Raw genomic sequence first — 12,878 nt, forward strand, 5'->3', positions numbered from 1 at the left:
GCAGAACTTATGCATTATACAAAATAAATAAAAATGTAATACAAAAATAAGTAACTACACATAAAAAAATTACAACAAGTAAATTTAAGTTTAATATTTGCAATCACATCTGACCGGTGTTTGCTTAAAATTCCCAAGTGCTTATTCCGCGCATTGTACGTATAAAAGGCAGCAAGCAACCCAGACTACTGTGTTGTTTGGAAGGAGAGCAAGTTAGCACTCCCCTAGACAAGGATGGAACACATAAACGGTCGGCTAGGCACAAGACAAGCCGACCACAATTTTTTTTGTTACTCCTCCCATACTCTAGGATTTTAACTATTTTTGTATCAAATTAGTAGCCCCGATTTTTAGTGCCTACATGTAGCAGAAAGAACAAAATAACAGGAATCCAATTGTGACAACACTTTGCCTTGGAGAGGTAAAAACGTTTAAATAAGTTTATTATTTTTAATTGACTTATCCTTACTTAATACAAATATCTCTTTAACTGGAATTTATGACTATTATAATAAACATTAATTCGTTGTAAGCTATTCTGCGGTACATATAAAAATGTAAGTTGTCGTTAAATAAAAAAGTTAATCTACACTATTATTTATTTGAGAGCTCTAGTTGTCCAAATTAAAGCTCTCTTGTCAAGGGTTAAAAATAATTAATGAATTTAAAACAAATAAATTTTGAAACTTTAAATCAGTTGATATCACATTTATCTTTTCAAAATAGAATGAAACCATCTAGGGGTCAATGATATTCATTCTATCTGGTAAGATAAATATGATTATGCTGGTAATGAAAAGGAGCTATAACTATTTTCAGGATAAGGATCAATACTACAATTCCTATACTTTTTTCTGTGCCAAATAAAAACTGAAGGTGGGATCTCTATCGCTGGCACAGCTCGGTAGATATGTGAAGAAAGTGCGCCGGAGTCCGGAACTATTGTTGGCTCGCAGGTTGTGCTGCGTCTGCCAGCAGAGTCTCGTTTGCTTGAGGATGATCTGGAGGACATTTTCCCGGAACGATTTCTTGAACTGACTAGCCACTGCCATAATATCATCGTGCATGGCAAAGGGCACGGGATTTTGTCGCACCGTCCGGGGATCTATATTAGACAGCAGCGGAATCAATTTCTTTTCCATCTCCGCCAGTTTCAACGTCTTTATCTTGAGCTTCTCCGACTGCAATTCGGTTTGTGGCCCATATTGTTTGCCATATCGCCTTCGGATCCACTCCCTTAACTCGGGGATTTGGTGACCATCGGGCAAAGTGGCCAGCACAAGTTTGCGATCTCGCTGCAGCACCTGGAAAGCATCGCTCAGCATCTGGTCCAGGAATTTCTCGTCGTCGGGATCGATCCGCTTGTCTTTATAGACGAGTCGTTCCTCGGACCTTTTGGGAGAAGGACACGGTGTCGCCAGCAGACTCTTCTCGAAGATCTTCCGCACACACCGGGAGATCGCTTCGTCAATGTGGCTCCTCCTAATTGTCCTGGGTACCCGTCTCTCCTCATCTTCCATTGCTTTTACCAGGGCACCACCTATAGCCTCTTTGGTGTCCAAAGATTCCTTACTGCCCTTTTCAAATATGCGTGTATAGTTGAAGACATAGGGACAGTGACTTTTGGGGGCCGTAAAGTAGCTAGGAGTCTTTTCTTTTGGGATGTTTCGATTCCCATCCTCACCACCACATAGCCGCATCTTGGGGCCACTCCTGTCGTACAGTCGTCCCCAATCACCTTCGAGGAGGAGCACTTGGGCAGGAGTCTCCAAGCTCACGTGGACCAGCTCGCTGCAGGCGGCACATCCGTACTGCCGCGAAGCAGGAACTCCCGGACTCCAACCTTTGTCGCCAAACTTAAGAAGGTACTTATCCACGTCGTTGTTCAGGTGATGGATTATCCGCTCCCTTGTGAGCTTTATTTGGGGAGAAGGAAATTAATAGGATATTATATTAAAATTAGCTTATTTATTATTTATTTGGGATGTATTCACGAATGGGTTTTAGGAATACTTTATAAAATTTATTCTTTAAAGACAAATATTTTAGATATTTAAATCCATTAGGGTTGTATTTTTACTTATATTTTGCTCTACAACATATTTCTTTATATAAATATATTAGGTATAAATATTTAATCAGGACTTACCCGCTTTTCCCTCCCTTCCAAGTCGATCATATCCTGGTATCTTTGTTGCTGCTCGAGGAGAAACGCCTTTCGCTCCTGCGATCGGGTTTCCTCATGGAACTCACACAGATCCCTTGGCTGCTGATCATGTGACTCAGGATCACTGGGCGCCTCGTCTATTTGATCGAATAGGTGGCAGAGCTCGTGGTTAATAAGCGCCTTAACTATGCGCTGGATCGGACGAAACTGGAAGTCGGCAAACCACCGGTCGTCTTCCTCCTTTGGATCCCCCACCTCGTTGGGTATCTGGACCTCAAACAGCGGGGAATTCGACGAATAATAGGTGGACGGGCGGGACGATTTTGGGCGGGGCTGTTTCTGAAAATAGGGCTTCGCATATCTGCAGGATTGGTCCGATGAACGAGTCCTTGTTTGTGGGAGCTGTGAGGAAAGAACTTTGTCCAGCTCTCGAAACGTAGCCGGCAGATCCTGTGGCTGCATCTCATCTTCCACATCCTTTGGCTTATTAAGCTCATTTAGGGTAGGAATCGGAGCTGCGATGGAGGGTCGACGAGATTGCTTCTGCAAATAAACCCAAAATTGTTGTAGGTGCAAAAACATGGTTGAATCATTTTAAAAATTAAAACGCTTTATTAATATTGTATTTAACTATAACTACTTTTTAAAATGTTAGTTATTAAATTAGGTTTTTTTTTTGGTTGGTCTACTAACCTTTTGCAGGTCCACTTTTCTGTCACGATTTCCACTAAGCGGAAGAACTTTGTCCAGCGCCCGAAAAGTGGCCGGCAAGTCCAGATAGGCGATGGTCGAGAGCAGGAGTTGTCCGTTAACCGAATACTTTCCACATGGACCGCCAGACTTGTAGTGTTCCTGGAAGAGGAAGTAGAGGAAGGCCAGCTTCTGGCCGCGACTCAGCTGCACAATCCTGAGGAGCTGCCGGTTCCTGACCAGCGGACGCAATCCCAGGCGCAACATACAGTCCCGTATGGTTCTGATATCATACGTCAGGACAGTTCCCAAGTCATCAGCCGCCTTCATCTGAAGGAGGGACAGACCGCGATGCCAACTGGCGATGGGTAGCTCCAAGTCCGCTCCAGATTCCTTACCCATTTCCCTAGTTACACGAATAGTTATCGAAAAGTAAAGTGAACACAACAAATTTAAGAAACTATGCAAATTTTGAGAGTGTCACACTGGAATTCGTTGTGATTAATGATGTGAGTAGAAAGGGCAAATTCGGATAAGAGTCTCATGGCTACGATGGTGGATTTATGGTTTAAGGGAATTTTTCATTTTGTAATTGAGATCAGTAGTGCGTTGGATGCCAGTAGTCACGGAAAACCTCTCCTCAATCAAAATTCGCCGTAGGCATACACGAAAATGGCCAGAAAAAGAAGGACTATAGCGGGATAAAAGGACCCATTATAAATATCTCGTATTTTTAAGGAAGTTATGTGACCAAAAGAACTTACCGGCTTTCATTCTGGTAGTTCATGTTACTACTGATACTGAATCACACCAAACACCATTTTAAATCACTCTGCTATCTATCCTTGAAATGTAGAGTACGACTTTTGCGGTATGATAAGTTCTATTTCGGAACGAACATGGATCGTTTAAAAATAATCGCATGATCACTCTTGGTATCTGTTCCTCGACAACTAACAAAGTAGACACCACCAAAAACAGTGTGCCATTTGGAACTTAAAAGCTGGAATAATAATGTCTTCAGTTTGAATGACATTTTGTTCTATGTCTAAATTACATATTCTTGAATTGAGAAGAAGAATTATTGAACTTCGGAAAGACAATGATTTTAATTGGAGCAAACGTGCAAGGCTAGCATAGCCTGGGTTTTCAAAGAAATTTTGTTGTTTTCGAAAGGTTTTATTATCTTTCCGAACAAAATTATTTTTTTGCTAAAACAATCAAAACCAAACAAAACCATTGTCGAAAGTAAACTAATCGACTGATTTTGCAAACACACAGATTACACAATAAAAGTAGTCAATAAGTTTTCAATGCATTTTTGTATTTCCTACAAATGAAATCTATTTAGGCACAGGGATCGACCCACTTCCATTGGCCCCAGGGGATGCACGACTTGGTTGTGGGGTCGAATCCGGTGGTTTCCTCCGTGCTCTCGGTTTCCGACGCGCAAGTTTTAACCTCTGGATCCTGGGAGCCAAGGGACGCGCACCACCAGTAGCGGGTGGGGTCCCAGAAGTTGCGGATCTTCACCTCCACGTTGGTGGAGTTGGTGCAGTCGGGCTTGTTGTTGCCATCGGGATTGCAGCCGTAGACTCCGGCGCAGAGCGCCATCAAGAGGGCGAGGCAGAGCAGGACTAGGGCTGCGGATCGGAGAAGGGTCCTTTAGAATCTTGTTCCGTTCCAAAAGGATTCGCAGCTGACTTACCGGCTTTCATGGTTGAGCTGTGACTGTTTCCGTGAGTGTGCTTTAACTGCGCGAATTCGCAGGTTTATATACCCGGAGCCCACTGATACTACCTTCCAAAAATATCAGTTATCTCCCTTGCTTCTGCAATGTTCTATTTTGGCAGCGACATGAAATAGTTTAAAAATAATCGTGCCATGTATCGCTGATCGTATCTGTATCTCGACCCGAGCAATGCGTTGTCCCTAGAAATTTCAAACAATTATATATTTATGCTGTATAAAAATGATTTATAAAAATGCCAAAAATTTGTGTTATATTCTTGTAAACTTATGTTTATTGTTTACATCTGTCATTTAATGAAACACAAAAAATACTTGCCTATGAGAAACAAAAAGACTTGTTTTGGTGGGGCTAAAAACTATAATTAGATTACCTATTATTAGTTTTCGCATATATTTCGCTGGTGAGATCTGTTAATTATTTTATTTATTTTTTAAACTGCGTTTATTGGCTATGCACATGTTTTGATCGAAGGATTTTCAATTTTGCCTTACAAAGAACTGGTTTTTTGGATTGTTACAATGGATTTACGAGTGTGGTTCCACTCGGATCCTTTGGCTGTTTTTCTACAGGGAGGCTAGAGTTGGGGGACGTTGGACCACATGTTTCCGGACCTTTGACTGTTGGGAGCTTTTCCGTGGGAAACCTTCTCCTAATCGAGGGACTCCGGAGTCCTTTGACTGCAATCAATGCTGAGGCTTGATTGGCGCCCAAGGACTTCCGTGCAGTCAATTTGGAGTTCCATTGTTTCGCTGGAACAAGACCAGCTCGCTGGCACAGACGGAATATATTGCTATTCTTGACAAGGGTCCCCTCATTTGTCCAGGAGCCGGAAAGGAGTCGGGATTGATCCGACGACACAATAGACCCCGTGTTCACAGATCCCCGAGCAGATACCGGTGTTGGTCTGGGAGTTCTGGGATATTCGACGTGGAAGCGACCATCAGATAGTAGTGAAGGCAGCCTCTGTTCAACAATCCACTCCTTTGAAGGAGATTCATCAGCAGGGATCTTTGTTCCTACGAGTACAGTTTCCGAGAAGCTGGCTTTTTGCGATCGGCCAGGTGGATCGTGCGAAATCCTTTTCTCACCAGAGGACGGGTTTTCACCAACTGGAATCTCTACTTCTGACTGTTCCTGCTTGGTTGGTGTGGGTGACTCCTGTTCTCCCAATTGGGATAGCATTTGGAACATAATATTGGTCGGGTCCTTGGGATCAGGACCACTGCTTCTACTGATACTCATGCGTTTTTCCAACTGGTAATTGTGGGCTGATTCCACGGCTGCCGTGGCCGCAGCCATCATCGCACGTCCCAAGGTTTCGCAGATCGTCCTGAGGTCCGCAAGATCCGGTTGGTCATTGGTATTAGTGGCCTGATCTCGGCGACCAGGGGGCTCCATTTGTTTTGGGGGAACCTGAGGAATTTGACCTTCTGGAATATTTAAAGTACCGCCACGTCCACAGCACGGACACTCCCTCTCCATCCGCCCACCCGGCACATTGCTAAAGCAGTTGCTGGTAGCGCGAGGTACGGGAATGTAGATGGGGATGATCCGGTCCTCTGGACGGACCACATAGCGCACAGTTGGCTGGCTAGCTCCACTGGAGGAATATCGAGGGCAGGAGCCCCTGAGCTGGCTCTGCGACGACTTCCGTTTGGGTGGAGCGCACATCTCGGGCCGGATTCTTGGATGCATTCGGGGAGGAGCCTCCGCCGGAGCTCTCATATTCGGGGATATGGAATCCGACCGCGGGGGCTGCTCCCCTGCCTTTCTGTTGCCGGGAAACAAGGGAATCGCCTGCACCGAGATGGGCATGGCCTGCATCTGTCCGCTGGAGGTCGGTGGCTGGGACACCAGCTGGATCATAATGGTGTTTGGCGGACCTGCACCACTGCCGATCCTCGACTCCATCACTGCGGATTGATCACAAGGAATTTGGAAGCATTACTGTGAGAAGTAAACTGCCTACGCCTACTGAAAGAATGACAGTCTTGTTTTATCTCTTAGTAAGCTCCGCAAAAAGATTTAACTTCAGATACTTAACGCTTGGGTTTCATTATTAACGTACACATTTTTACCGCACATCAAAAAAGAATATCTTTTTTGTATAGTTACATGTTATTTGTTGTCATACAATCCGATTTGCAATTAAACCTTAAGATAAGGTGCCTACAGTGTACTCTTTCATCTCGGAAGTTATACCTGAAGTTAGATCAATCTAAAGGTCAGTTATAAATAACCGTGTAACTGTTAACTTTAACTTAAGACCTTAAGTTTGGTATTTATTTTATCAATAGCATATGACGAATTCGTCTTTATATTTTCAAGGCGTTTCAATCTTATAAGTTCAGACTTCTTATCTGCAATAAAGTATGTAATAGCTTTATTCGGCATTTAAAAATATATAGGTCCTGAGCAAGACATTTTTATTTAGTAAAATATTAATATATTTAGTATAATTATTTTGTTCATAACAAATATTTTTAAGCCACATTTTATTGAGAGTTCTACATGATGTGGATAGATTTAGCAACCATAGTGTTATTATTGAGCAGTACTCAACGGCTAGAGTTCCAAGCCTGCTTGGCCCGTCCTCCCCATGACCCCCATCTTATCAAGCCATTCCGCCACCCGAATTTAGGGGCGCAAGTACTGCGTAGCGATACAGATACGGTCGGCGATACACGACACGATTACTTTCAAACTAGTTCATGTCGCTGCCAAAATAGAATTTTGCACAGGCTTTTCGGCGAGGGAGATAACTGATATTATTGGAAGGTAGTATCAGTGGGCTCCGGGTATATAAACCTGCGAATTCCCCCAGTCAAAGCACACTCACGGAAACAGTCACAGCTCAACCATGAAAGCCGGTAAGTCAGCTGCGAATCCTTTTGGAACGGAACAAGATTCTAAAGGACCCTTCTCCGATCCGCAGCCCTAGTCCTGCTCTGCCTCGCCCTCTTCATGGCGCTCTGCGTCGCCGTCTACGGCTGCAATCCCGATGGCAACAACAAGCCCGACTGCACCAACTCCACCAACGTGCAGGTGAAGATCCGCAACTTCTGGGACCCCACCCGCTACTGGTGGTGCGCGTCCCTTGGCTCCCAGGATCCTGTGGTTAAAACTTGCGAGTCGGAAACCGAGAGCACGGAGGAAACCACCGGATTCGACCCCACAACCAAGTCGTGCATCCCCTGGGGCCAATGGAAGTGGGTCGATCCCTGTGCCTAAATAGATTTCATTTGTAGCAAATACAAAAATGCATTGAAAACTAATTGACTACTTTTTGCTTTATTATTGTTTGTAAAATCAGTCGCCTAGTTTACTTCCGAAAATGGATTTATTTCTTTTTGATTGTTTTTGCAGCAAATAATTTAGTTCCAATGACAAAAGTACGATATATAAAGCTTTGAATTGTTCAGAAAGATAACGAAACCTTAATTTAAATACCAAAATTATTCTTAAAGCTATTATTTTCGAAAACAAGAATTTGTTCAGATTGTTCAGCTATACGATATAGTCGTCCCATCGGCCGGATTTTTAAACATAAAAGGTTTCCAAAAAAAATATAGATTATTATTAATTTATGTAGATAGATAATGCTGGCGTAGGAACAATAGAGTTAACTATGTTAAGTTTGCTGATTTTGTCTAAAATAATGTTTTATCTCATATCCCAAAACCACTTTTTCGCGCACTGTAAAAGCTATCAGCATATAACTTTCTAAATCTTACTGGTCGATCGGACGTCTATATCATATAGCATAGGAACATTGGGTAAAATTGGATCCATTTGGTTGTTTCGAAGAATTGTGCGTATATCGCTTTTTCTTGCCTAATCATTTCGGATCCATCCTTGAGTTGACTATAACCTATATCTGTCATTTGTAGCAGCCGAGTTCCAGCGGACCGATGAAGTCCATGCCATTTTGGGGGCAATCGATTCCCTTGTTTCCCGGTCCCAGAACAGTACATCGATTCTAGGGATGGAGATTCCAGAAAGTCAGGTCCCTCAGGTTCCCTCAGAAAAAATGGAGACCAAGCGGATCTTGTGGACCTCAGGACGATCTTCGAAACCTTGGAAAAAAGCAACGCAAACCCAACACTATGCCAATTTGGAAGCCAGGGGCCAATAGATCCACCCACACTAACCAAGCAGGAACAGTCAAAAATAGAGATTCCAGTTGGTAAAAAACCATCCTCAGGTGAGAAAAGGATTTAGCACGATCAACCTGGCCGATCGCAAAAAGCCAGCTTTTCGGAAATGGTGCTCATAAAAACAGAGATCCCTGCTGGTAATGAGCCGTCAAAGGAATGGATTGTTGAACAGGTGGTCCAACTTCCCCCGAATCATCCCTACTTGTAGGAAAACAGTCAAAAGTATTTTCTGAGTTAAGCAAATGCCTATAGAACCTAAAGATGTCAAGCCTCAACATAAATTTTAAAGAATATTCCACCAATTTTTAGCATTTTTAACCATCATTATAAGCATATTGTAAATATCAAAGCGTGGAGATACACATACGATCAGCGATACATGGCACGATTATTTTTAAACGATTTCATGTCGCTGCCAAAATAGAACATTGCAGAAGCAAGGGAGATAACTGATATTTTTGGAAGGTAGTGTCGGTGGGGCTCCGGGTATATAAACCTGCAAATTCGCGCAGTTAAAGCACACTCACGGAAACAGTCACAGCTCAACCATGAAAGCCGGTAAGTCAGCTGCGAATCCTTCTGGGGAGGAACAAGATTCTAAAGGACCCTTCTCCGATCCGCAGCCCTAGTCCTGCTCTGCCTCGCCCTCTTCATGGCCGCCGTCTACGGCTGCAATCCCGATGGCAACAACAAGCCCGACTGCACCAACTCCACCAACGTGGAGGTGAGGATCCGCAACTTCTGGGACCCCACCCACTACTGGTGGTGCGCGTCCCTTGGCTCCCAGGATCCTGAGGCTAAAATTTGCGAGCCGCCAACCGACGACTCGGAGGAAACCACCGGATTCGACCCCACATCGAAGTCATGCATCCCCTGGAGCCAATGGAAGTATATCACTCCCTGTGCCTAAATTGATCACAGAATTGTACAAAATAATAACAACTTCTGGCAAACTTTATGAATACTTGTGTTTTCTTTTGTAATTATAAGACAAATTTGTTTTTCAAATAACGATCCTAACGTCATTATCTTAAAAAACCCTTACTTAATATTAAAAAATGTTTATTTAAATGCCACTGTGGACTGAAGACCACTTATAGAGTTATAAATAGCTTACATACAACTCTACAAATTTTTGAGCAACAAAAAAACAACTAGTTTCGTTTAAGAAGATTCTTTTTCTTGTACAAGAGGCTATAAAGCTCTTGGGATTTCAAGATTGTTGACATAAGAACCTAAAACATTTAGCTGAATAATAGTAAATGATAAAATGTTAGTAAATTTTGTATTTGTGTGTAAAGTTTAATTTTCTCAAAAAAAATGATGTCAGAGATTTGTAGATGTTGAAGGTTTGTTAAGAAGTGTTTTGCCTTGATTTATGTTATCACAAAAATACAAATATCCAGGATAGGTAAAATATCACAATTAAAAGATTTTTAAATAGTAAATACAATATAACAGGTAATTGTTCTATAATTCTCTATAATTTAGGTATTTTATATAAATAATTATCCAAGTATAGTTCTCATTTCCCTTAACTTGCACTATGGTCGATTGCAATGTGCGTAGTACGCGAATAGTTAAGCTCAGTGCCACTTTAGCTACAAAACGACATAACAGTCCAGCCTAAGTGGCCTTTAAATGCACTGAGCTTAAGAATTCGCGTACTTTGGCTAGCAAAGTTATGACACATTGCACCTTAAGTGGGCTTTACTTGCACTACTATTCAATTTTTTATCTACAAACAAGGTCGCAGAGCGTCCCGATTAGATACAATAACATTTGGCTTAAGATAAAATTGTGCAGCGTAGGTGTTGCAAAAAAAAATGTCCAAGCCGGTAGCACGATTGGCTTAGATTAAGCGACATGTTTTAATAAGTGGCGCAATGTTTCATATTTAATTTCCCTGTTTTGTGGAGATAGCGATTCCGCGAAATACCAGCGCAATTCTCAATAAGTTGATAACGAGACACGTTTCCAAAGACAGGCATTTTTGCGATCGGGCTTCGACTGCCGGAAACACATACATCATCCGCTACCATTTTAGATAGTTTTGCATGTCCCTTCTAAAATTGGACACACGTCTAATAAATTAATGATGTTTTTCGAGTAATGTTGCTGCCGTTTTGACGGTTGCAGCCAACGGGAACGGTGATAATTTCTTAACGATTCTTAGCTGCGTTGCCATCTTCCATCATTTTGCGGTGGGGGGTTTGAGTAGTTTCCCTTTCGGGCTTTCCACCGTGAACCCTTTCGTTACCACCATTACAAGTTGCCACTTGGCAAGTGCCCTTCAAAAATATTATGGTAATACCATATCATTTATAAGATAACTTATGAAAAGCATGTAAAGTCTTTTATACGGGCTTAATAAATCATCTTATTACAAGATATGCCAATTTGTAAGTGTTTTATCATATTTATACAAATTTATATCCACTTGATTATGTAGGTTTGAGAGAATTTCGATTTTGTTTTCAGTGAAAGTCACGTTAGGTTTAGCATTACAAGATCCCAGAGAGGAGCTCACTTAGACTAAACCTGCTAAGGAAAGTTAAATTCCCCGCGAGAGTGGCGCAACTGATGGACGCAGCGAAGCGGACACTTTTGGGCCCCAATTGCACAGCACAATTTGTCGCCAGTCGCTGCAATCCCTGGGACTACTTTACTATAAAGTCGATGACATGGCGCCGGCGAGCTTAGTCATCATGTTTGCCTGCAACCGGAAGCTTCGGATCGGATTTAGTCTTGCCTGCTGGATAGGTCTCGTCGTGGCCCAAAATGCCAGCGATCAGAGGGTCAGTGATCGAGAAGGAAATCATCTGGACCTGGCTGGATCGGCCACCGCCAAGAGTTTCGAGCCACCGCCCGAATTCTACAGGGGTCCAGGATCCGGAGGTTCGAGTCCTTTGAGAGGACCCAGCAGTCATCCCTCGCTGGGAAGTGTGGGCGAGAGTCTAAGTGAGACCTACAACAAGTGGAGAGCGGGGGCTACCAATCTCCAGGACCGAATCAGTGTGGGTGAGTTTGGCGGTAAATTAAATTAAATTTATAAATTATCATGGACTTAACTATTTAAAGTGGACTTATTTAATAATCACTTCGAAACGTCGAATTATAATATTTTAAACATTCAATACTAAGCAATTCTTAAATAACAGTAAATAATCAGTCTTTATTAAGATTGCAAAGATTCAAATGTTAAAAATCCGACGACTTATTATAAAGTTATTTGGCTCATAACGTGGCTCTACCACTCTAACGATTGTATCATTAAAACTAGGTCCTTATGGAGGCGCTGGAGGAGTAGCTTCTCACGCACCGACCGTGGGGAGCTTTGAAAGCAATTCCCATCCTTATCCTTACGAGTACTCCCACAGCAGTGGAGGAGGTGGAGCACCTGCTGGTTTTGGAGGTGGAGTAGGATCCGGGGCCTATTTCGGCAGCTCCAGTGTCGAAGCGGGTATTCCATTCGACGTGTATGGATCGCGTCCGGGTCACGGTGTCGGAGTGGGCCATGGTCACTATTCCCCGCCAGAGTATGCGTATCCGTATCCCCTGGACCCTCACGAGATAGCCGCGCACAAAGGTCCTGGTCACGGCGACGTCTCACCCAAAGCCCTTTTGGCCAAGAGCTTTCTAATCCCACTGGCCAGTGCCGCAGTTTTGGGGATTGCCGCCGCCCTGGTCAGCAATCCCCTGCTCCTCCAGTTGGGCACTGTTTCCGGACTGGGAACCATCGTCGGCAAACGCAAACGACGCGCAACTGGCCAAAATCTGCTAACGAGAAAAGCCCATGAATACACTTTATAAATAAATATGTACATATATGCCATTCATAACAGAAATAATACAAAATACCCATTTGTCTTCAATGAACTTAAATCGATAAGAAGCAATCCCTGATAAGATTTTATTTTAAAATGGTAAACGGTTGTGCCAATCTAATTTCGGACATGGTCATTTCGAGATAAATCCTTGAAAATAACATATTAATCGGCAGCACTTTATTCGGTTGTTCCCCTAATAACAGGAAGGTTTTAAAATATTAACGTTGCTTTGTTTTTGATTGAACGGCTGGACTCTACTTTTTAGATCCATTACTTTTAAT

General features: G+C 42.8%; 6 protein-coding genes and 1 non-coding gene across 8 annotated transcripts; 4 read left to right on the top strand and 3 right to left on the bottom strand.

The window, feature by feature from the left end:
• Positions 1 to 190: 190 nt before the first annotated feature.
• Positions 191 to 287, top strand: LOC123037853. The gene has a single exon (XR_006417660.1). It is a non-coding gene; the product is annotated as a U6atac minor spliceosomal RNA (small nuclear RNA).
• Positions 288 to 436: 149 nt separating this feature from the next.
• LOC108051613 lies at positions 437 to 3,341 on the bottom strand. The gene is made up of 3 exons (XM_017133757.2): positions 2,861 to 3,341; positions 2,150 to 2,710; positions 437 to 1,916 (listed from the first exon to the last, which is right to left on the bottom strand). The coding sequence occupies exons 1-3, from the start codon at positions 3,257 to 3,259 to the stop codon at positions 843 to 845; spliced, it is 2,034 nt and encodes a 677-aa protein (XP_016989246.2). The 5' UTR covers positions 3,260 to 3,341; the 3' UTR covers positions 437 to 842.
• An 821-nt stretch (positions 3,342 to 4,162) lies between these two features.
• Positions 4,163 to 4,726, bottom strand: LOC108051631. The gene is made up of 2 exons (XM_017133781.2): positions 4,566 to 4,726; positions 4,163 to 4,500 (listed from the first exon to the last, which is right to left on the bottom strand). The coding sequence occupies exons 1-2, from the start codon at positions 4,573 to 4,575 to the stop codon at positions 4,205 to 4,207; spliced, it is 306 nt and encodes a 101-aa protein (XP_016989270.1). The 5' UTR covers positions 4,576 to 4,726; the 3' UTR covers positions 4,163 to 4,204.
• Positions 4,727 to 5,016: 290 nt separating this feature from the next.
• Positions 5,017 to 6,571, bottom strand: LOC108051627. Its single transcript, XM_017133777.1, has one exon. It carries the CDS (start codon positions 6,519 to 6,521, stop codon positions 5,124 to 5,126), a length of 1,398 nt encoding a protein of 465 aa, XP_016989266.1. The 5' UTR covers positions 6,522 to 6,571; the 3' UTR covers positions 5,017 to 5,123.
• Positions 6,572 to 7,366: 795 nt separating this feature from the next.
• On the top strand, positions 7,367 to 7,885 carry LOC108054037. Its single transcript, XM_017113335.2, has 2 exons — positions 7,367 to 7,480; positions 7,546 to 7,885. The coding sequence occupies exons 1-2, from the start codon at positions 7,471 to 7,473 to the stop codon at positions 7,839 to 7,841; spliced, it is 306 nt and encodes a 101-aa protein (XP_016968824.1). The 5' UTR covers positions 7,367 to 7,470; the 3' UTR covers positions 7,842 to 7,885.
• On the top strand, positions 7,405 to 9,706 carry LOC123037751. Of its 2 annotated transcripts, none has more exons than XM_044460024.1 (2): positions 7,405 to 7,480; positions 9,391 to 9,706. In XM_044460024.1, exons 1-2 carry the CDS (start codon positions 7,471 to 7,473, stop codon positions 9,675 to 9,677), a joined length of 297 nt encoding a protein of 98 aa, XP_044315959.1. In that variant the 5' UTR covers positions 7,405 to 7,470; the 3' UTR covers positions 9,678 to 9,706. The 2 variants fall into 2 exon arrangements, with proteins under 2 accessions (XP_044315959.1, XP_044315958.1); XM_044460023.1 differs by lacking the exon at positions 7,405 to 7,480 and adding an exon at positions 9,291 to 9,325.
• A 1,769-nt stretch (positions 9,707 to 11,475) lies between these two features.
• On the top strand, positions 11,476 to 12,583 carry LOC108051632 (serine/threonine-protein phosphatase 1 regulatory subunit 10). Its single transcript, XM_017133782.1, has 2 exons — positions 11,476 to 11,788; positions 12,051 to 12,583. The coding sequence occupies exons 1-2, from the start codon at positions 11,476 to 11,478 to the stop codon at positions 12,578 to 12,580; spliced, it is 843 nt and encodes a 280-aa protein (XP_016989271.1). The 3' UTR covers positions 12,581 to 12,583.
• The last annotated feature ends 295 nt before the right edge of the window (positions 12,584 to 12,878 follow it).

This window comes from Drosophila rhopaloa, unplaced genomic scaffold (assembly GCF_018152115.1).
Source record: "Drosophila rhopaloa isolate 14029-0021.01 unplaced genomic scaffold, ASM1815211v1 contig_2, whole genome shotgun sequence".
In the NCBI taxonomy this organism is placed as follows: domain Eukaryota; kingdom Metazoa; phylum Arthropoda; class Insecta; order Diptera; family Drosophilidae; genus Drosophila; species Drosophila rhopaloa.